Source organism: Vespula pensylvanica, chromosome 9, assembly GCF_014466175.1.
Source record: "Vespula pensylvanica isolate Volc-1 chromosome 9, ASM1446617v1, whole genome shotgun sequence".
Classification (NCBI taxonomy): domain Eukaryota; kingdom Metazoa; phylum Arthropoda; class Insecta; order Hymenoptera; family Vespidae; genus Vespula; species Vespula pensylvanica.
In genome coordinates, this window is record NC_057693.1 from 878,615 (window position 1) to 900,231 (window position 21,617).

The window sequence follows — 21,617 nt, forward strand, 5'->3', positions numbered from 1 at the left end:
ACTCTCGCGTCATAACCAAATATCTATCGGCAAAAGATTTGTCCAAGGGGGATGCGAACGTCGTGGCATTCTTATTTTTTATCTAATTTCGATGGTTATCTAAAAAAAAAAAAAAAGGACAAATTTCTGACGTTAGCTTTTTATCCAATCTTTGTATTATATGTAAAAAAAAAAAGAAAAGAAAACTTGCAAAAAAAATATATGTATAATGAAATGAGGATGCAAAAGTTTGTCGTTTTCCTTTTTTTTTTCTTCTTCTTCTTCTCTCTTGTGATTTTATTTTTCGAACTCGAAAAATATTTCAGGGATAAAAGATCATTAAAAAAAGAAAAAAAAAAAAAAAAAAAAAAGACAGAGGAAAACGAATAATCGACTCGAGAATATATTTATTTCCGTCTAATATCAAATATCCCGTAGTATTTATCGACGTATCGAGAATACCTTCGCATAAATCGTTCGAACGCAAATTGGATCGGTTGATAAATTTCAAAGAAGGCCGTACCAACATTGATAAGTGGTAATTTGAAAGACGATAAAAAGAATAAAAAAAGGACCTCCCGTTAAAGCGGACGTCCTTCGTTTTGTTTACGCCGACGCAGTGCGATTCGCGTTCATTGCGGCTGCGCGTTTGGAGAGCTTTTGAGAGCTTCGGGAGGGTAGCAAGAGAAAGATAGAGAAAGACAAGTAGAGGTTGCTCTTCGTAAGTCGAAGCGTACAGCTCGAAAGCACTCTTTTGTTGGTTCGCGAGGTTTATTCGTTCGTTGGAACATTTCGCAAAACGAGTTTTTATCGCGAAAAAACGCGCGTGACTACGGAAACAGTTTAGTTACTTTTATTATCAAGAATTTTTCTTCCTTTCTTTCTTGTTGCGAAGATTACTGTCTATTAATTTTTCTCTCTTTCTCTCTTTCTCTCTCTCTCTCTCTCTCTCTCTCTCTCTCTCTCTCTCTCTCTCTCTCTCTCTCTCTCATATCTATCTCCTATTGACGAGATTCCTTTCAAGTGTAAGAAACCTCGCGAAGCATCGAGTTTTATTCCTCTTAGCAGGTATTAGAAGAGAAAAGTTTTCCTTAGCGAAGGAAAGGCTGCTGGAAGAGTTCATTTGTAAAGCTCGTGGGAGATAGGTGGAGCGTGTGTGCGCGTTTGTGTTCTATGTCTGTATATGCATGTCTGTGTTTTTGTGTGTATGTGAAAGAGAGAGAGAGAGAGAGAGAGAGAGAGAGAGAGAAAAGAGATCTATCGAGAGAGGTTATCGAACGCCAAGTTTCAAGCCATTTTTTTCTTTCCCTCCCACTTATTTCGATTGAACCTCACCCAATCGTATCTCTTTAACTCTTGAAACGTTCGATAGCAGAGGGAGGAATGCTCTTCCAAGAATTTTGAGCCGTGGCCGAAAGCGTCGAAGAACATGAACACGGTGGAGTGTGCGTGAATCGAGAGACAAAAGTTAGCTGGGTAAAAGTGTTTTTACGGGGCAAAAGTAGCCCGGCGAGCGAGCGGGCTCCGGGACTCGAGCAACAGGTAATTTTCCTCTACTTTCTTTTGGGACACTACTTTTACTTGACTTCTTCTACTTCGACTTTTCGAGAGGGCGATAATAGTGGGGAGTGGGTTGATCGAGAATAAAGGGTTGTCCTTTGTTTTCGTCTTTATCGTTCAGTCGATTTTACACGAACTCTGACATTCATCTTATCGTACTTGTTTCTTAATTAGAATCTTAACGAGAATCTTTAATCAGTCTGTTCCGAAACTACTCCGATACTATTTCTTCTTAATATTCGTTATTAAAATATCATTTATTCTTAATATCGTTATTAAAGGATCGTTAGACGATCGTGATGGATTATAGATAAATCATGATATACATCTTTGGTAGATGGTGTCTTAATGTTCTTGACTCACGCTAGGATTATTTGAAGGTTTCCTTTTTTTTCTTTTTCTTTTCTTTTTTTTTTTTTTTTTGCACAGTCGTGAAAGAAAATATACGATCGGATAGAGTGGGAGTGGGAGAGAATGGAAGGGAAGATTTCTATGATTAAAATAGGTTAATCGTGTGGTGGATGAGAAATTGGTTTGCTACACGAGGAAGTAATTCGATCTCGCGAAGGGAAGAAAGAAAGAAAAAATAAGAAATAGAGATAGGTTTGATGGTAGAATGGGGGTGAAGGTGTAAGAGGAGGAAGGGATAGGATATAAGAATCTATCGACGAATTTATTGCTAAAGATTTTTCTCTTCGATAAAAGGCTCGTCGTAATTTATCGTTGGCAATCCATTGAATAGAGAATTTTCGAACTGACATCGTTCTTCTTTCTTTCAATTTAACTAATCTGTGTTTTAATCTGTTTTATTCTCTTCTTCTCTTTTTGTTTTGTTTCTTTTCTTTAGGAAAGCACAGGCCCGATGCCGGAAGCTTCGGGATCGCGGGTGGTCGACGAGTCGGATTATTCGACCTTCGAGAATAAGACCGGTCTCGCCGAAGACATGAAGTTTCTGGCGAGCATGCCAGAACTTTGCGATGTCACTTTTCTAGTTGGTGACACGAGAGAGCCTGTTTGCGCCGTGAAGGCTGTTCTCGCTGCCAGAAGTAGGTTAGTATCAACATTTTTCTTCCCTTTTTCCTTTCTCTACTCCTTTTTTCCTCTGTCTTTTGTATTTTACCTCTTATTAAAAAAAAAAAAAAAATCCGATCTTTCGATCTTCTGATCATTCGTGAAACCTTGAAAAAAAAAAGAAAAGGAAAAGGAATTAATTTTGTTTTTTCTTTTTTTTTTCGTTTTTTGTTTTTCTTTCTTCTCTTCTGATTCACAGAGTTTTTCATAAAATGTTGTATCAAGCACCAAGTCCTCAACGAAAGAAAGAAGCGCCAACGAGAGAGAACAAGATACGACTTTTTTTAAAGAGAAGCTCCGAACCTTTGCTGAACTTACAAAACGCGGCACAGCAGGTAAATTAATCGATTAGTTGGACGTTGGAATCCTTGCGGTCAACCTTGCGAAGAATTCCTTATACGGAACTTATGTTCTATATATACAGAATGTCCTAGAATAAGCGGAGGATATATTTTAGGGTTGTCTTCGGTACGTCAAAATAATATAAAGGTTCATGTAAATATATGAACAAATGTCATGTTTGACATTGATTTCGTATTTGCGACGTTAATTTTTTATGATCCTTTTTCGTTAGATAAAATTTGAAATGAATTTCTAGACAATTTCTAGACAATTTCTCAACGAACGATATTCAAATGTATATATAAGTCGTGAAGTTTTTATCGTCTCTCGCTTATTCGCTTCACTTAAATCCTCTATTTGAAATCCATTGTATATAAAACGCTCATTGACAGTGTTGAAACTTTACGTGAAAGAATTGAATAAAGTTTTCAATATAAATCCGAGCAATATCTCGGCATATGAAGAGAATGAGACAATCGTTGGTAAGTCATCTGTATGGAAATACTGGTATTGAAATGTATTTCACTTTTATGAAAGTAAGCGGATAGAGTTCGTTGAGAATCAATTGAAAATCAAATTCTCTTTCAAATAGTAAAAGAATAAAAATATGTCAAATAAGACATATATGAACATTTTTGATTGTTTTGCTGTACTGAAATCGCCATTAAATTATTTCTTATTTATTTTAGGACTTATCCTATGTATATATCTATATGTACATATAGGATGTTTGTGTGTCGATGTGTAAAATAATTTTGGAAAATACAAAATAAGATAGTCATTGTAATACATAGAAAGATATTAATTGTACCAGTTAAAGAAGCGTTTCGACATATTTTTCTTTTCTCATTTTTCTATAAAATTAGTAATAATTGCGAGATAGTAAGTGTGCATTTGTTATGTGTCAAACAGCGATCAGGGTTCACTCAGCAGCTGGCACCCATACAAGAGGTACTTCTTAAAAGATCGCATAAAATTTTTCCATAGAAATTCTTATTGCACAGCACTTACGATTATCTCTTCTTAGAATGATCTTTTGTCGAACTTTTTAATACACAAGTAGATCGAACTAATGAAGATCTTTTAGTGAATGTCATGCTCCATCTTTCTTTCTTTCTTTTCTTCTTTTTTTCTTTTTTTCTTTTTTTCTTCGTAGTCGTTAGTATTGATTTATCGTTATTGATTTATCGTAAATGTATGTTACGTATTGAATTTATGTCGAGAGATTCGAATACTTAGTATTTATTTAGTTCTTTTTTTTTCTCAAATCGATTCGAAATTGCATGCGACATATATTTCGTCTTATTTGATTTTTCGATTTTTCCTTCGGCGTATCAAATTTTGCACGCTTCTTTTTTACGATGCCTTTACGAAACATCGATATCGAACCAATTTATGAGATAGGTATGTAGTGCGTATATATATATGCATTCGTGGTATTAAACTTTTACGATTCCTCTGCGAGTAAAATTTTACAAATTCTTTTTTCTTTCCTTTTTCATCTTTTTTCTTTTTAGTGTACATAATTCTCTATAAAATATTTATTAGGCACGGTTCTAATGCTTGGAGCACGGTAGATTTGATTTTGATGAATTAATATCGTTGCATTAATCATTATATCTATTCGTACTTTATATCAGAACGAGCAAATGTTTAAATGACCTTCATTTTTACCCATTGACTATCTCGATCTATTTAATTGTTTAAGAATCTGATCGAAGTCTAACTTTCAAATAATGCATTAGAATTCATTAAATAAATAAAAAAATAGAAAGTGAATGTATCATCGGAGCAATGGGTAAAAACTAAAGAAAAATAAATAAATAAATAAATAAATAAATAAATAAATGCACCCTATGCTGGTGGAATAGCTTACGCATGATTTACAAAGATCGAAACTAATCTCGCCGTGTGATATCGATCTTAATGAAGAAACATCGAATTACATGCTCGTAGCCGCAATCGAATCAACATCATACTCTCATCATCGAAGAGTTTGAGCCGGATGTTTTTCGTCAACTCATCGAGTACATTCATACCGGTTGCGTCACTCTACAACCAAGAACCTTGTTGGGTAATTAATAAATATTATTTTCTTTTATTAAATCGAACGGTAGCGATAGCTTATCGGGACAACACGACGCTTGTGATGGACGTCGATTAATTTAATAACTATTTAACTCTCGGAATAGTTATATCGATAATATATAAATCGAAAGGTAGTATGAATTTTATTTGTTTTCACTTTTTACTATTTATTATTTACTATTTAAATATATAAAAAGAGATCGATCATCGATCCCAAGTCTATTATCGTCGATGACTATGCGAGCTAATCGATACCCGATAAATTAACGTACGGTAAACATTCCGTTGATAGGGAACACGAGCATGTGTTTGTCCCACTCTGACTAACACTGATAATCAATACTTTATGCGTTACCGAGCTCGACCGATCGACTTTTTCATTTATACAGGTGTCATGAATGCTGCCGATTACTATGGATTGGACGAACTTAGAAAAGCCTGTGCTGGATTCGTTCAATGTTGCATAACCGTTGACACGGTTTGTGCGCTCTTAGCTTCGGCTGAACGTTACATACAATACAAATGCACCAAATCTTTGGTTCAAAAGGTAAAAAGCATTTTTTAGAAAACTATGCTATTTTATAACTGTTTGAACATATTTTAGATTTGTAAGATTTTATGCAAGTATTTATACTTATTTATTAGTCCTAAGTAATCTTCAAATACGATCACTTCGCAAAACATTAGATTTAACAGATAAAATTAATCTTCGATAAGATAGAATTGATCTTTATTTTGTAACATAGTAAATGTATTATTTATTCTCTCTTCGAAGGTATTAGAATTCGTAGACGAACATGGGAACGAAGTGTTGAACTTAGGATCTTTTACGTTGTTGCCTCAACACGTTGTTCGTTTGATCTTAGCAAGAGAAGAATTACGTGCGGACGAATTTACCAAATTTCAAGTAAGTTAGAAAAGAATATTCCAAAGAGCGAAATATTATATACGTGTGTATGTGTGTGCGTGTTAGTTAAATATGTATACATATGTATATGTTATGAACCAAGCCAGTAATAGTACCCGACCATTATGAATAATGACTAAAACAACAACGCAGCCTGATAGATATTGATTAATTCATTAAATTGACCAGGTGTTACGAACAAAGCTACACTTCCCTTTGGACGATTTGGTTTAAAAAAAGAAAGAAAAGAAGAACTTCTTTTTATCATTAAGTATTATTAATTTGTTGTAAACTAATTAAGAATATTTTAAAAACAACACGTTCGTATTAGACATGGGTCACATTAATAAAATAATTTATTTCTAATTAACATTATTCTATTATGCCTAATTGGGTATTATAAAAAATCAATTTATTATAAAAAAGAAAACGATCTAAAAAGATCCTAACTGAAATTCATTACTCGATTTTGTTTGTCATTATTCATCATGCTCCTATTAATCTAATAATTCGCAATAACTATAATCATGTATAAATACTTCGTAATCTTCTTGCTATCTTCTATTTTAGGCAGCCTTAATGTGGAGCAAGAAATACTATGACAGTAATCAAGATACACCATTGAAAGATATAATCGGCAACTTTCTTGAGTATATTCAATTTCACAAAATTCCAACAAACGCTTTGGTAAATGAGGTTCATCCGTTAGGATTGGTACCCGATGGTATCATCATGAACGCTTTAGCTTATCAGGTGCGTTTAATTTATCCAACACTTACAATTTTTACATTTACCATTACCACGTTTTTATACGATATAATGAATCTCTACTTAACATAGTGATTGACACTTAATGAATCCAATGTTCAAAGATTAATAAATATCCAAGAAAATTAATAAATAAACTATACTTCTTATTTATGCATATACACAAGCATCCATATATTTGCGTACATAAATATATATATATATAAATAAATATAATATAAATATAATATAAAAAAATATATCATATAAAGCGAATTCATCGACGATCATAGATCGAACTTAGGAAGTCACTTGACCAAGAGATTGTTGCAGGCAGACCCAACCAGTGTCGAGCCCGGGAAACTCTCCCCCCCCAAAGTGAGGAAACAAGGCCGCAGTATGTCGGTCCAATCATCCTTGGAACCATACGGTAGCAATACGACTCTGAGCTCGAGCGGCTCTGACACTGGTTTCGAGCGCAAACAGCACTCTGGTAGCAACTAACCTCAGGCCACGGCCGCATTGACAGCGGCCGTTTCGGATGAGCCTCGACGCGAGGATATATTCAGCAACGGCGAGAACGAACGGAGTTTCTACGAGCATCCAAGAAACGGTGATGTTGCTCCGACCGATGCAGATATTGAAGAATGGGAGAAGAAGGAGTTACAGCGAGAAGAGGAACAGCAGCGACAGAAGCAGCAGGAACAACAGCGAGAGGAAGAGGAACAACGACAGAAAGAAAAAGAGCAACAGCAACGAGAAGAAGAAGAAGAAGAAGAAGAAGAAAAAGAAGAAGAAGAAAAAAAGCAGCTCCGATTAAAGGAGGAGGAAGCAAAGCTTCAAGAAAAAAAGAAACAACAGCAATTCGAGGAACAAGAAAGACAAATGCAACAACAGCAACACGAACAAAAGCAAGAGCAGCAAGAACAACAAGAACAAGAACAGCAACAACAGCAACAACAACAGCAACAGCAGCAGCAACAACAACAACAACAACAACAAAACATCCATCCGATAGATGGATTAGGTGGTCTCTACATACGATTGGTTCTTAGACGAGAAGGCCGGACGGATTTAGTTTGGCTATATAAAACGCACAAGTTCTAAACTGAAGTCTTAGATCGCTTATTCTCAGCCGTTGTTTATAGTTTAGAGGTATTGTAGATCGAGTTGGATAGAGTTAAACGAAATGGTAATTGCGTTATCGTTTAATTTGAGGATTATCGTTTCGTATACTTTCGTCGTACAGTTCGAAACAATGCGACCTGCATTTTCTTTTTTTTTTCTAGAATTAAGAAATTTTATAAATATATATATATATATATATATATATATATATATATACATATATACTCATACATACATATATATATATATATATATACGTATTTATAAAATAGTATATATAGTACACAGACACAAACACACATTACACGTACACGCACGCGTGAAAATTATTAATAGATACAGATATTTATCATACGTTGCCGTTTGAATCTGTTGAAATTTTAATTAGGCGGTTTTTTCCAAAAAACATAAAAAAAAGAAATAAATAAAATACCGTTGGTAATGCATATATATTTGTAATTGTGCATACAAGTAAGAAAGCTTACAATCGGAACGCTTCCTTCGACTACGAATTTGTGATATTCGATTGCTTTTGTGGAGCACGATAAGCACAATTGCGCGCCTTACTAAAGGAAATTACAAAAATTCATTTGAGCAATGTTAATCTCGATTGTTAATGGCGAACGATATTTACATAGATAGATACCGTATGTATGTGCGTTGTCAAATGTGTCAAGACGACTTTGTAGTCTTTCATTGATTATATTAGCTAATTGACGTTGAAATCATCGGGACATTTATTGTTGTTGTTTTTCTTTTTCTTTTTTTTTTTTTTTTTTCATTTTGTCTTTCTCTAGAACAAAACATTAGTCCGCTAAAAGCGGTAATTTGATCTTGAATCTTCTAAATCGAAAGAAACTTATCATCTCTCTTCTTAAATATATATTAATTAATTAATCAATGAATTTCTTGCTCGACATATATTTATTCATAAACATGTTATAATAGGCGATTATATTCCAATTGCATTTTCGACAAAAGAAAGCAAAGATTATATCGTTATATATTAATCATCGGTATCATACATATATCCTGTTATTATTGAATTTAAAATGATCATTCGCGTTTCTCATTCCGCGCAAGATATTCGTGCATAGTTATTAGATGGATCACTCACGATGTTATTGTTGAATATTGTACTTTATCTACGACATATCCATCGATTATGATAATGATGTCAGAGAACTACAAAGACTAATTACTAAATAATATATATATAGATATATGTATATATACACACATATTATACATACATACATACATATATACATATATACATATATATATATATATACATATACATATACATATATATTTGATACAACATTGAAGTTGCAGAATATATTATTATCAATTTAATGCGAAACTAGTTAAACCGACCGCCGATGATTTCACACAAACACACATTAATATAATGATTCGATTTCTAATTTTATTATTTCCTTTTATTATTGTTACACATTTCTCTTATTGATATTGATTTATCATTAGCATAGTTAACATCTACAACTCAATAAGAACACTTATTCTAAAATGAAACGAAATCGATTTACTAAATAATTTTCAAGTGGAAGTCAAAGATCTATTAAAAATCATTTGGAAAATGCTACGTCTAAACTGCCACTCTCGATAAAGAAAATAAAAGAAAAAACAGAAAACAAAAAAAAAAAATACAAAAAGCAAAGAAAGAAGAAAGACGAAAGAAAAAAAAAGAAAGATACTAAATCTATTATAAATCAACGATCGTAAGTCATTATCAATACGATTTTATTTTCTCATTTAATCATGCGATTTCGTCTTCCACTCGTCGTACTTCCAAAATGTTTGCAATATTTCTCTCAGAGAGATACGTATCGTTTGAATGACATTAAACCTATTTGATTATTTGACATTTAATTTAGAATGTTTATCGAAGTTGCGCGCTAGGAAAGATATTAATATGTCGTTGATCGATGTTAAAATTTTAGAAAGAAAAAAAAAAAAAGGAGAAAACTTGGCGATGAAATTTGATTAAAACTCATAGAAGTTCGCGCAAATCTATTTCCGATTTGAAGGGAAGCTCGCGTCCCGAGTTGGTTGCTACCGATTCTGATCTATCGATTGTTATTGAGAAAGAAAAGTAATAGAAAAATAATCTCACTTGCTACCATCTGTGTAATAGAATCGTTAATGTATAATAAGAATCGCCGTAATGTATGTGTGCGTACAATGTTTTACGTTTTATGTATCGTTTATCGTGATTTATATCGAACCATTAATTGTTTTGTTATTATTATTATTATTGTTATTATTATTATTATTATTATTATTATTATTATTATTATTATTTTATTATAAAGTAATCATCGAATTTTTTATACAAATATTTTACACAAAAAAAATCTCGGAGATATGTTCGATTCGATATATATTATTTATTTTTGAAAAATGAATGTTTTATTATCTTCGATATGTTTTGTTACGAAACAAATCTTTCTCTCTCTCTTTCTCTCTCTCTCTATCTCTCTCTCTCTCTCTCTCTCTCTCTCTCTCTCTCTCTCTCTCTCTCTATCTCTCTCTCTCTTTCTCTCTCCCTTTATTTTCTCTCTCGTATACAACGTTTATACAACTATTAACAATCTCGTAGCACTAATCAATTTGCTATATCAGGTATTATCTTTCATATCTTATTTCTTCATATCTTTTAATTCATTGTTGATCTATCAAAATCAACATTTCGATTATCCATGATAATCACTCAAAGTTACTCGTGTAACTATCACGAAGGTGCACAATAATTATTAAAAAAAAAAGTACTTAAAAACAAACCTAAACAACTGTCGCTATCATCTCTCTCTTCTCTCTCTCTCTCTCTCTCTCTCTCTCTCTCTCTCTCTCTCTCTCTCTCTCTCTCTCTCTCTCTCTGCCTTCCTGTCTCTTTCTCTTTCTCTAAATTTCAAAATGTATATTTCATTATTCGTCGTCGTGTGATGCGATTAGCTCCCGATTGCATAAGTGTCAAGGATATATTGATGAATGTCGAACGCTAATTTTCTCGTCTATATCTCCACATCTGTCCGTGCGCATCGATATTTTTATTGTTTTGTACTATTGTAAGATGTCCGTCAAAAATGATAATACTAATGATGATAATATTAATAATAAGAAAGAGAAGAATAAGAAGAAGAAGAACAACAACAACAAGAGTAAACATTAATAATAAGAAAAACAAGAAAAAGAAGAAGAAGAAGAAAAAAAAATAGTAAGAATAATAATGATAACAATAAATAATATCCGTTAAACAGCCTAATCGCGCCAATTCCACGTCATACGCTATCTCATCGAAAACAATCGTTTCTCTCCGTTGGTCCGATTGATTTTATATATATATATATATATAAAATAATTTAATATGACGGATCGCGCGTAGAAAAGAAAAAAAAAAAGAAAAAAAAAGAGAAAAGGAGAAAGATCAAACCATAATTATTCTTACTATTGTCGTATAATAATTTTTCTCTATGGTATTATCGACAATATTATTTCTCACTCGTTCATATTCGTGGAATGTGCGCGCATATAGAATTGTGTTAGCGTGATACGTGAGCGTTTGAAGGAGCAGACAGTAAGAGGATTAAAAAGGAAAAAAAAGAAATTAATAAAAAAAAAAAAAAAAAAAAACGAAGAAAACAAAAAAGTATATGTAAAAAAATAAAAAAAGAAAATGAAGAAAAAAAAAAAAGAAGTTCGCCAGCCGATTGGCACACGATTCTACTTAAAGTTCGATCTCTATAATGTTGTGATATACTGTAGCCAAATCAGTCCACGTATAAAAATAAAGGGAGAAAGGCGCGAATGCACCTGAAGATCAATCCTTTTGATTTATTTTATTTATCGAGTAAGTAATATGACAAAGTTACGATTCGACTTTACAATTAAAAATTTGATACCGTTGATAAATCCTAAAACACGCAAAGATCTTCCAAGTTTTTATTCGCCAGGTGTCTTCTATTATACCGAGAAGATGATATTGGAGGGTAGCTCGTGGATAAAGATATATCAGTTTGTATCTTATAAAATCATCAACGGTTATGGAGAAGAGATGGTGCAATCGATCCGATGCGAGGATCGACGACGTAATGAATCACATGGCAACGGATCAGATACTCGCCATCGGTGGATCTATTGCCTTTACGAATAACGGAAGATATCATGCCGTTGGATCACGAACATCAACATATGGTAAACATTCCATTTATTGAACTGTCTTGCATTTTATTTTGAATTTTGTATGATTGGATGACTGATAAAATTTTACTTTTATAAAAAAGATTAACGAAAGGTTTCTTTGACAATTGAATTCAAATTCAATCTATACGCTATAGATATAACATGCAACCTATATTTCATTGTTCGTAATTGATGGTATCTACTTTGGAATTATTTGATACAATACAACTCTCTTCTAATGTAAATATTTACATGGAAATTATTACACTGAGGACGATAACTAGTTTCTAAGTAGGATAAATAAATTAAACAATTTTCTATTCGAGAATAAAATAAATTTACGTAGGAGAACTACGTTCTGTAAACTATTTTAGTTTATTTGTTTATCTATAAAGAGAGATAAATAAATAAAAAAAATTTTTGTTTTTAATTTTAAAGCTTTTGTTATGATCAAACAAGTAATTACGAACTCGCCTTAGTTCCTTTCTTATTTCGAACTATTTACAAGAGAGTTTAGAACGTAAACTCATTACACTATTGCTTCCTAGTCATGATTAACCTCGTCAATCGATACGTTTGAAAACATTATCGGCATTAGTGAAGCTCAAAATATTGTATTATTGAAAATGATCGTTGATAAATTGGACGGAAACGTGCGGAAACCTCGATAGAAGAAAATAAGATTATTATTAATCGATTAGTCTATTAGTTATTTGTCTTATGAGTCAACGATACAAGAACAGGTATATAGTAGATTTATGTATTTTTCTTTTGACATTCATTGAATCTTATTATTATACGTAAAAGAAGAAAAAAAAAATCACAATTATCTATTCCACTTTATAATATTTATCGATCGTTATATTCATATTGGAATAACTTGACATCTAATGAATAAGAAATAATTAAATTTTTATTAATGAATGAATAAATCACAAATGTTCTTTCTTGTTTCTAACTAGGTTTGTACTAATGACATTAAAAGAATATCCATCCATCCTATAGAATAAATGTCGGAAGACTCCACATTATGTACAAATACGGAGAATATAATTTATTGCGATACTATATCTTAAATGGGAAGTTGATATTAACCAATAAAAAACTCTCGAGTGGTATTATCGTTTCTAAAAATTTTATGATAGTGCATTAAAAAGTATTATCGATAACGCGGAGAGTAAATAAGACGACCTTTGGATGTGCGAGAACGATTAGACGTTTGAATGTAGTGTTTAAATTTCTTTTACACATACATATCTCTATGCATGTGTATATATGCTCTGAGCAAGCAACGAGAGTCACACATCAGAATGGCGTTACTCGTGAGTGTATTGGCATTGTTATTCTCTGTGACCAACGCTTACAAAACTCCTCACTATGTCAACGGCCATGATACTATGGTCCATCTTTTCGAATGGAAATGGAAGGACATTGCGGATGAGTGCGAAAGATTTTTGGGACCGATGGGCTACGGTGGAATACAGGTACTGTAAAATAAAAATTTCACACTTTTTCTATTAAACTTCTTCATTAAATGCGATTTACGATTTCGATTCATTTTACGAATACGAAGTAACGAAGGTCAAAGAATCAATTCACGCGGTTTTATCATTCATTTGTTAGTTAATTTATATAAGCAATTTTCTATTTATTTCTTTAAAAAAAGGATAACGTGCATAGAAACGAACGTAACTATTTGGAATGACTTGTTAGATCGATCGATTTTCGTTCGTGTCATTTTTTTTCTTCTCTCTCTCTCTCTCTCTCTCTCTCTCTCTCTCTCTCTCTCTCTCTCTCTCTCTCTCTCTCTCTCTCTCTCTCTTTACGATTTATACGAATTATATGTAAATAAGAAGATAATGTATCTAGGGAGATGATTAATGAAATAAAAATGTAGCATAATGAAAACCACAGAATGTAATCGTGATTGATTCTCTTTGCCCAAACCAATTGTAGCCTTCGAGAGAGATCTTTAGAGATCACGTGAAATAGCTGAATAGATTTTGAATTTTGTGTTGGTGTTATGTGTGAATACGTAACGTGTGACGCAATAGGTATATAAACATGAAAGTCTAGATATATGTAGGTATGATTAATGAAAGAAAAGAATGCGTGGCTATATAGTAAAGGACGAGAACGAATTAAAAAAAAGAGAGAGAAAGAGAGAGAGAAAAAGAAAAAATAGAGAAGAAAAAAAAAAGAAAAATGTTTAATATCCAATGAGTTCCACTTAAAGATTGTCGTTTGTTCGACGGCTGATTCACAACCAGATGAAAGGAATTCTGCAGAAACGTTATATAAACGAACAACGAAACAATGAAGTCGATTACTATTCGTAGAATCGAGAGCTTCGTGTTCCATTTTCCATTTACATTCTTACGCTGCTGATTCTTCTTAGAATTGCCATTTAGAATATTGTCTTTTTATATCATTTCAAAGTAGCAAGTCTAAATTTCAATGTATTTTCATGTTTCATAAAGATATAATTAACGAACACTTGAAACAATCGAAGTACAATTCGCAAGGTCAAGTAGTCTTTCATTTCTTTTTTTTTTCTTTTTTTCTTTTTTTTAAATACATTACAGCTGTTCAAGCATCTGGCAAAGATTTCCATGTATTTTTGATTCTCTACAGATAAGACTTCGTTAATTTAATATTAAGTTTGTAAAAGTCTCACGATGAGATTATTTATTATTGTATATTATACGATGTAATAATTTCGAAGGTCTCACCGATTCAAGAGAACGTAATTGTATCTTCTCGGCCATGGTGGGAAAGATATCAACCAATATCGTACTTATGGAGAACGAGATCTGGAAACGAGCAAGAATTCAAGGACATGGTACGAAGATGTAACAATGTTAATGTAAGGATATACGTTGACGTTGTGTTCAATCACATGAGTGGGAATCACAAAGATGCCAAAGGAACTGGTGGTTCGACAGCAGACACTTATAAATACGATTATCCTGCCGTACCGTACTCGATTAAAGATTTTCATCCTAAGTGCGACATAACGGATTATAGAAATGCAAGTAACGTACGCAATTGCGAATTGGTGGGACTTCACGACCTTGATCAAAGCAGCGAGTACGTGAGGGAAAAGATCGTTGAGTTTTTGAACGAAGCTGTTGACGCTGGGGTCGCTGGCTTTAGGTTAGTTATTCAGATTTAATTATTCAAAATTCAAATTCGTTTTAGAAATGAATAAATGAATAAATTTCAAGAAATTTTATTATATATTTCTTTTAATTTTTAAACACACTTGTTACGGTGCTCAGAGACGGCTACTACTTTCGTTAAATGTCTTTTTTGAAAAATCAATATGAGCCTAAAAGGATTTTTTAATTTTATTAAAATATTAAAGAAAAAAAAAAGAATGTGATAAAATATTGGTTTTTTTTTTAACTGCGCTATACATCATCATTGTTGTCAATTTCTGGGTCAGAAAACGTTATCTTTTTATTTGTCTGATCATGTAACTTTCAATCGGAAAACATTATCTACTGTCTGATAATACTATTTTTTTCTTTTCAATTGATACAAGAAGCAAAAAGGAATTGTTTTGTTAATACAAAGTTACGTTAAAAAATTACTGCATACAATTTTTTCTCGATTGGTATATTAAAGAGAAAAGAAATTATATCAAATAATTGAGTCTTAACTGAGAACAAAATGGGAAAGTAATTACGATCCAAAAGGATCGTAACTATTTGATATTTGTCAGAACATCTTAGCATGCGTATTAAAAACAGTAAATACTCATTTCCTTTATTTTCCATAGAATCGATGCAGCAAAACATATGTGGCCAAAAGATTTAGAAGTCATCTATTCGAGAATTAAGGATCTTAACACGAAACATGGATTTCAACCTTATTCAAAGCCATACATTTTCCAAGAGGTTATAGATTATGGTGGCGAGGCGATTTCAAAAAAAGAATACGAGTTCGCTGCAGTGACGGAATTCCAATACGGTCGCGAACTCGGCAATGCTTTCTTTGGCAAAAATGATTTGAAATGGTTTGTTAACTGGGGCGAAGCTTGGAATCTCATGCCTTCGTCCGATGCTTTGGTATTCATTGACAATCACGACACTCAACGTTCCGACGGTACACTCATCTACAAATTTTCCAAGTTGTACAAGGTAATTCTTGTAAACGTTAATCCTTTGCGTATTCTGTAGACAGCATACACGATGCAGCACATTCCAACGTGCATTTACACATAAGCCTACAATTCTCTTCAAATCGTACAATTTATATTACTAGTTTCTTTTTCATCGTTCATTTCAATAGACAGACAAAGGATCAACGAATTATATTAAATATTCGAAAGTCAAAATGATTTGAAAAGATCGATATTAATAGTTGTTACTCAGATTAATACGAATGTTGTGAATTTAGATGGCCGTAGCGTTCATGTTGGCTCATCCTTATGGTACACCACGAGTCATGAGCTCTTATCATTTTAATAAGTTCGACGATAGTCCACCAGCGGATTCAGATGGAAATATTCTCTCTCCGATTATTAACGAAGACAATACCTGTGGAAACGGTTGGGTCTGTGAGCATCGTTGGAGACAGATATATAACATGGTGCGTTTCCGAGTTGCTGTTAACGGTACCAAGTTAAATCACTGGTGGGACAACGGTAGTAATCAGATCGCATTCTGTCGAGGCAATCGTGGATTCATCGCGATCAATGCCAACAGTTGGGACTTGAAAAGAACCTTCGACAGTTGCTTACCCGCTGGCAGATATTGCGATGTCATTTCTGGAAATCTCGAGAACGGCAGATGTACAGGTAAAGTGGTTGAAGTTACAGCCGATAAAAAAGCGTACGTCGAAATACTTTCCGGAGAAGAAGATGGAGTTTTGGCTATTCACATTAACGTAAGTAATAAATCGAAGTTAATAAATTCAATCAAATTAATAAGATTCAATTACCTAACGAGAACTCGATGAAAATTTTTTCCTTTCTCTTTTTTTCTTTTTTTACAGGCCAAAGAAAACTAAAAGAAATTAAATCGTTCTAAAACATATATGATTTTAAATTATCTAACGAACATATTTCTATATTAATTAATTATCTATGGGATAGATCATCGGATTAAAATAATCCATATTATACGATATGATATAATTATTTGATATAATCCATTTCATTCGATTTATGGTTCCTGTAATCAGGTCAAAAAGGAAAGCGACTGGTATCTTTCAACAAATATATTGTAACAGAAACAATGTACTGTTTTTTTTTCTCTTTTCACCATTAATTTCTACTATACATATTATGACAGTTAAACGTAAAATAATACACGACAGACTCGCAATGAGAAGTTAAAAAAAAAAAGAAAAAAAAAGAAAAGGGAGATGAGTGAGAAATATAGATCGAAGTCGTAAGTAAACAACGTAAAGAAAACTGAGGAGAGGTTTGTATGTGTGTATATGTATAGAAATGAATGAAATTATAGGTTTTTATCACAAAACTGGTTAACCGTTCCTCTTTGTTGTACTGTTGTACAGCTTCGTTTCTATCGATACAAAGCCAATTTTGGACAATAAGTTCAATTAACGATTAAACTTGTTTTTTATTTAATATTAAAATAATATTAATATTATTTTAATATTAAAAATGTTATACGATGAAATTAATTATGTAATCATCGCCGTGAATATTTGTTCCTATGTATTCTTCTTGATTTTATGAAGTCAATGATTTTACCTGTCCTACATTTAAAATATCTTAAATAATTTAAACTCGCACATTGACGAACTACTTCGTAAATATAATGTCGATCATTGAAATGTATTATTTTGTACGCGATTATGAAACGAAATCATTAACAAGCTGTTTCTTAGAGACACATTGATCTCATTTATTAATTAATTTTTAAATAATAATAAGGATAATATACGTATAATAATTATCAGGAAAATAAGAAAAATATATAAAAACAGATATTAATTTCACGACCAAAACTTCAATTATTAATCATTAATCTATCTATTAATAATTTAAATAATTCAAATTATAACGATTGAATAATTAATCATTAATTGAATGAAGTATTGCCCAACACTGATACAAAGATGCGATTTTGCCTTCATATACATATGTATATATATATATATATATATATGTATAATTCTTTTCCTCTCTCTTTTTACCCTCTTGTATAGATCAATCCGCCGACCGAAATTGTTTACTTCGTTTATAACGTTGAATAAAATACTACGAGTCCATTTGTAAAAGCACAATATAAATAAATGCTTAAGCAATTATGTACAATGATTCTTTCTTTCTCTTTTTAAGTAAAAGCCGCTGATTCGAGTACTCTCTCACATCATCGAGATTCGCATTCTCCTAAAATCTAATTCTAACGTAGAGATTTTTCTTCAATTTTCATTTTAAATTTTAAGAGGAAGAAAGAAAAAAGAGAGAGAAGAAAAATCAGTATCCCATACGACACAAACAAGTGGACAAACGAAACTTTTTATAATTGGCAACGATATAGAAGCTTGTTTGTGTCATACACGATAATTACAAAATGATCAAGTTTTATTAAATATGAAACAAATTAACGCATCGCTAGTGACAATAATATAATCAAAGGGAAATTAATTAATTATTTTTTCGGTTTCATCATAAAGGCGAATCTCGAAATGCTCGTAAGTACTCGTGCACATATACATATATTTATTATATGTATAACTTGCAGTAAATTTAGGCTAATGTAAATCTAAAAATACTGCTCGTCGTACGAACCGATGATAATTTCTATAATTTTTTTTTTTCTTTTTATTTCGACGATGCAGGTTCGCCGTTCTTACTCGTCGTCGTTGTATCTCTACTACATACAGTCGTTCGATTCTTAATTATTATTACAGTGAATACGATAAGGCAACGATTAGTTTCTAAATAAATAAACGCTCGTAACGAACGTCGAAAAAGAAAAAGAAAATGTACAATTCTCTAAACGGTTCCGCCGCTCGTACTTTATATGCAAATTCTTTATCTCTCTCTATCCCTCTCTATTTCTTTTCTTTTTGCAATAGAGCGTTAGCAAAAATATAATTTAGTATATTAATCGTTACAATCGTCGATGTAAAAAACGTCGTTAAAATATATAAACGGAACAACGATCGGTGCGAATTAGTTATTTCATATTAATTTCTAATCTAATATTATTCGTTTAAAAAGTACATCCTCGGCGAAACCCGCGTATTGTTTATTGCACATGATTCTCTCGAATAATAGTTACATATCGGGTTTCTTTTTTCTTTCTTTTTTTTTTTTTCTTTTTTCTTTTTTTCCTTTTCACGCACGTACATTCTTCGATTCATTCTTCGATTCTCTTTTCTTTCGTTCACACACATTACTCGCGTATCGCATATATTTTATTAAGTTCTCGCGACCCATATTGGATTATTAAATGTATGTATAACGCGATAACAAACATGATTGCGATCGTTAACGACACTTTCTGGAAGACATTTCGAGCGTAGGCACGCGTTTTCTTATATTATCGATTTTCTCACACAACACAATTATGTAGATATATAACTTACGAGCTTACCTTAGGCGTTAAAGAAAATTTTATACCGATGCTCTTTCGCTCTTTTATCTGACATAAAAATATATATATATATATATACACATATATATACATGTACATATATATATATATGTATATATATATATAGAAAAATTAACGTCATTCCATGCGTATGCCCGAAAATATCTCTGAGCAGTATTCTAGGTACTCTTATACTAGGTACAGGTTACCAACATCGACTAAAGTCTCTGTTCTCTCGTATCTAATTCGTATTGTAAATCGATACCTTTCAATATCAATTCTTCAATCGTCACGTAGAAAATTCAAACCATAAACCCGTTTAAAAGAATCGAAATGTATCTTTGATAATTCATGGACGATGTCAAATGTTAAGCGAATGAGAATACAGGTTCACTTATCGAACGAACACGTAACTCACGGCACTCATGGTGACACCATCGTAATCTCGTCATCGTTCAAAACAAAGTTTGGTGTCTCGTAAAAAGTGTTTTCTTTTCTTTTTTTCTTTTTTCGTTATTTTTCTCCCCCATCCCCGTTCCGTTTAACCGAAAGCACACAGTATCTCTCCTAGTGTCACTGTTTAATCGGTTTTTTGAAGACAACCTCTGGTTTACGTATCGGCCGTGGAATACGCCTTTCTATCCTCAGGGCTCTGTTTGGATCTGGAGAGTCGATCGTAATGGCAGGCGCTCCTTCAAGGCCGAAAGAGGGAGCCCCCGCCAGTATTTGTCAGTTACCCGTACTACTCGGACGTCTACCCTGTGCCTGTTGCAATTGTTGTTGTTGTTGTTGCTGTGGCTGTTGTTGCTGTTGCTGTTGTTGCTGCTGCTGTTGTTGTTGTTGCTGTTGTTGTTGTTGTTGTTGGTGTTGCTGTTGCTGCTGAACGACGACAGCAGCTGCAGCTGCCGTACTTAGCATAGGTAGCTGCGTCTTGTGGCAATGCGCACAGTGAAGACAGACGGTACACGCCCCAAGCTTCCGCGCGAGCATTGCTCGAAGCTTCAAGGCTGGTCCCAGTTTCATACCCATTGGTCCCGTCAGATGTTCCTCCGATAGTAGCGGTAACGCGGCCCCGTCGATACGGTGCTCTCGGAAATTCTGAAAATTAAAAAAAAAAAGGAAAAGAAAAAAATGATACGTTAGAACGGATACGAAAACGTACTTTTTTTTTTCGATCGAATTGAAATTTCTTATGTATTATCAACGAGAGATCAAAATTCGACACACCCACACTTTCGACGTATCTATTAGTATTTGAAATAAATCTAAGAACTCTAGAATGTTTAAAGTGCATTTCAATGGGACATTACCGAAGTAGTCGCGAGTAATTTACGGAGTCTAATAAAATTGTAAACGATATGTTTACGTAATAAGTAATAAGGGAAGGAATAATGTTAATAATAATTTAATTTGACGGAAGTATATTTTCTATGAGAAGAACAGAAATAAGTGAAAGAAATGGAAGATATGTAATTTTATGTATGTAGTTGTACAAACATAAAAGTCAGATAAAATTAATAAACCGTATCATATATAGAATAGAGCGACGGTGATGTATTTATAATATACACACATACACACGCTCACATACACACACACACACACACACATATATATATATATTATACATATGAAAAAGACTCACTTTATTTATTACAAACGTTGAATCAGAATATATAATAATAACGAGTTTATTATTACGTTATATATACGCTTAAATTTGCTAAGCTACTTTTATTGCTCGATGTATTACATGACGAATGAAGAAAAGACAACGTCTTCCCTCGACTCATTGTATCAACGCTTGTTTATACATTATTTTTATTTTCAGATATTAATCTATATCCAGCAGAACACTGATTCATACCTAATACATTATAATAGCATTACACTTCATATACTGCAGTAACGAAGCGTTAAAGAAAGAGTAAAGAGAGAGAAAGAGAAAGAAAGACAGAGAATGAACGAGAGAGAGAGAGAGAGAGAGAGAGAGAGAGAGAGAGAGAGAG

The 21,617-nt window shown here is 32.7% G+C and overlaps 3 protein-coding genes across 10 annotated transcripts in view; 2 read left to right on the forward strand and 1 right to left on the reverse strand.

Annotated features, from left to right (window-relative positions):
- Nucleotides 1-669: 669 nt before the first annotated feature.
- Nucleotides 670-7,489, forward strand: LOC122631424 (serine-enriched protein). 4 transcript variants are annotated; one of them, XM_043817093.1, is made up of 10 exons: nt 670-820; nt 1,352-1,521; nt 2,387-2,589; nt 2,810-2,945; nt 3,865-3,903; nt 4,909-5,026; nt 5,430-5,587; nt 5,816-5,947; nt 6,518-6,700; nt 7,032-7,489. In XM_043817093.1, the coding sequence occupies exons 3-10, from the start codon at nt 2,402-2,404 to the stop codon at nt 7,074-7,076; spliced, it is 999 nt and encodes a 332-aa protein (XP_043673028.1). In that variant the 5' UTR covers nt 670-820; nt 1,352-1,521; nt 2,387-2,401; the 3' UTR covers nt 7,077-7,489. The 4 variants fall into 4 exon arrangements, with proteins under 4 accessions (XP_043673028.1, XP_043673025.1, XP_043673027.1 ...); XM_043817090.1 differs by having other exon boundaries at nt 672-820; nt 7,028-7,489; XM_043817091.1 differs by having other exon boundaries at nt 692-820; nt 1,355-1,521; nt 7,028-7,489.
- A 5,819-nt stretch (nt 7,490-13,308) lies between these two features.
- Nucleotides 13,309-17,272, forward strand: LOC122631422 (alpha-amylase 1-like). Its single transcript, XM_043817088.1, has 6 exons — nt 13,309-13,512; nt 14,754-15,184; nt 15,813-16,173; nt 16,433-16,921; nt 17,030-17,155; nt 17,188-17,272. The coding sequence occupies exons 1-5, from the start codon at nt 13,339-13,341 to the stop codon at nt 17,042-17,044; spliced, it is 1,470 nt and encodes a 489-aa protein (XP_043673023.1). The 5' UTR covers nt 13,309-13,338; the 3' UTR covers nt 17,045-17,155; nt 17,188-17,272.
- LOC122631421 (serine/threonine-protein kinase Warts-like) overlaps nt 17,240-21,617 on the reverse strand; it is a 123,119-nt gene continuing 118,741 nt past the window's right edge. For all 5 annotated transcript variants that reach the window (XM_043817080.1, XM_043817081.1, XM_043817082.1 and 2 more), the window contains one exon: nt 17,240-20,706. In XM_043817080.1, the coding sequence (XP_043673015.1) occupies nt 20,338-20,706 (369 nt within the window). In that variant the 3' untranslated portion in view covers nt 17,240-20,337. The remainder of the gene's footprint in view (nt 20,707-21,617) is intronic.

What these genes read in the sequence shown, in the direction of transcription:
- LOC122631424 (XM_043817090.1), top strand. Translation starts at nt 2,402, where the DNA reads ATGCCGGAAGCTTCGGGATCGCGGGTGGTCGACGAGTCGGATTATTCG. An exon ending in ACAACCAAGAACCTTGTTGG is followed by an intron (nt 5,027 to 5,429) that starts GTAATTAATAAA and finishes TCATTTATACAG; the next exon opens with GTGTCATGAATGCTGCCGAT. An exon ending in TGAACGCTTTAGCTTATCAG is followed by an intron (nt 6,701 to 7,027) that starts GTGCGTTTAATT and finishes AGATTGTTGCAG; the next exon opens with GCAGACCCAACCAGTGTCGA.
- LOC122631422 (XM_043817088.1), top strand. Translation starts at nt 13,339, where the DNA reads ATGGCGTTACTCGTGAGTGTATTGGCATTGTTATTCTCTGTGACCAAC. An exon ending in TGGGCTACGGTGGAATACAG is followed by an intron (nt 13,513 to 14,753) that starts GTACTGTAAAAT and finishes ATAATTTCGAAG; the next exon opens with GTCTCACCGATTCAAGAGAA. An exon ending in AATTTTCCAAGTTGTACAAG is followed by an intron (nt 16,174 to 16,432) that starts GTAATTCTTGTA and finishes TTGTGAATTTAG; the next exon opens with ATGGCCGTAGCGTTCATGTT.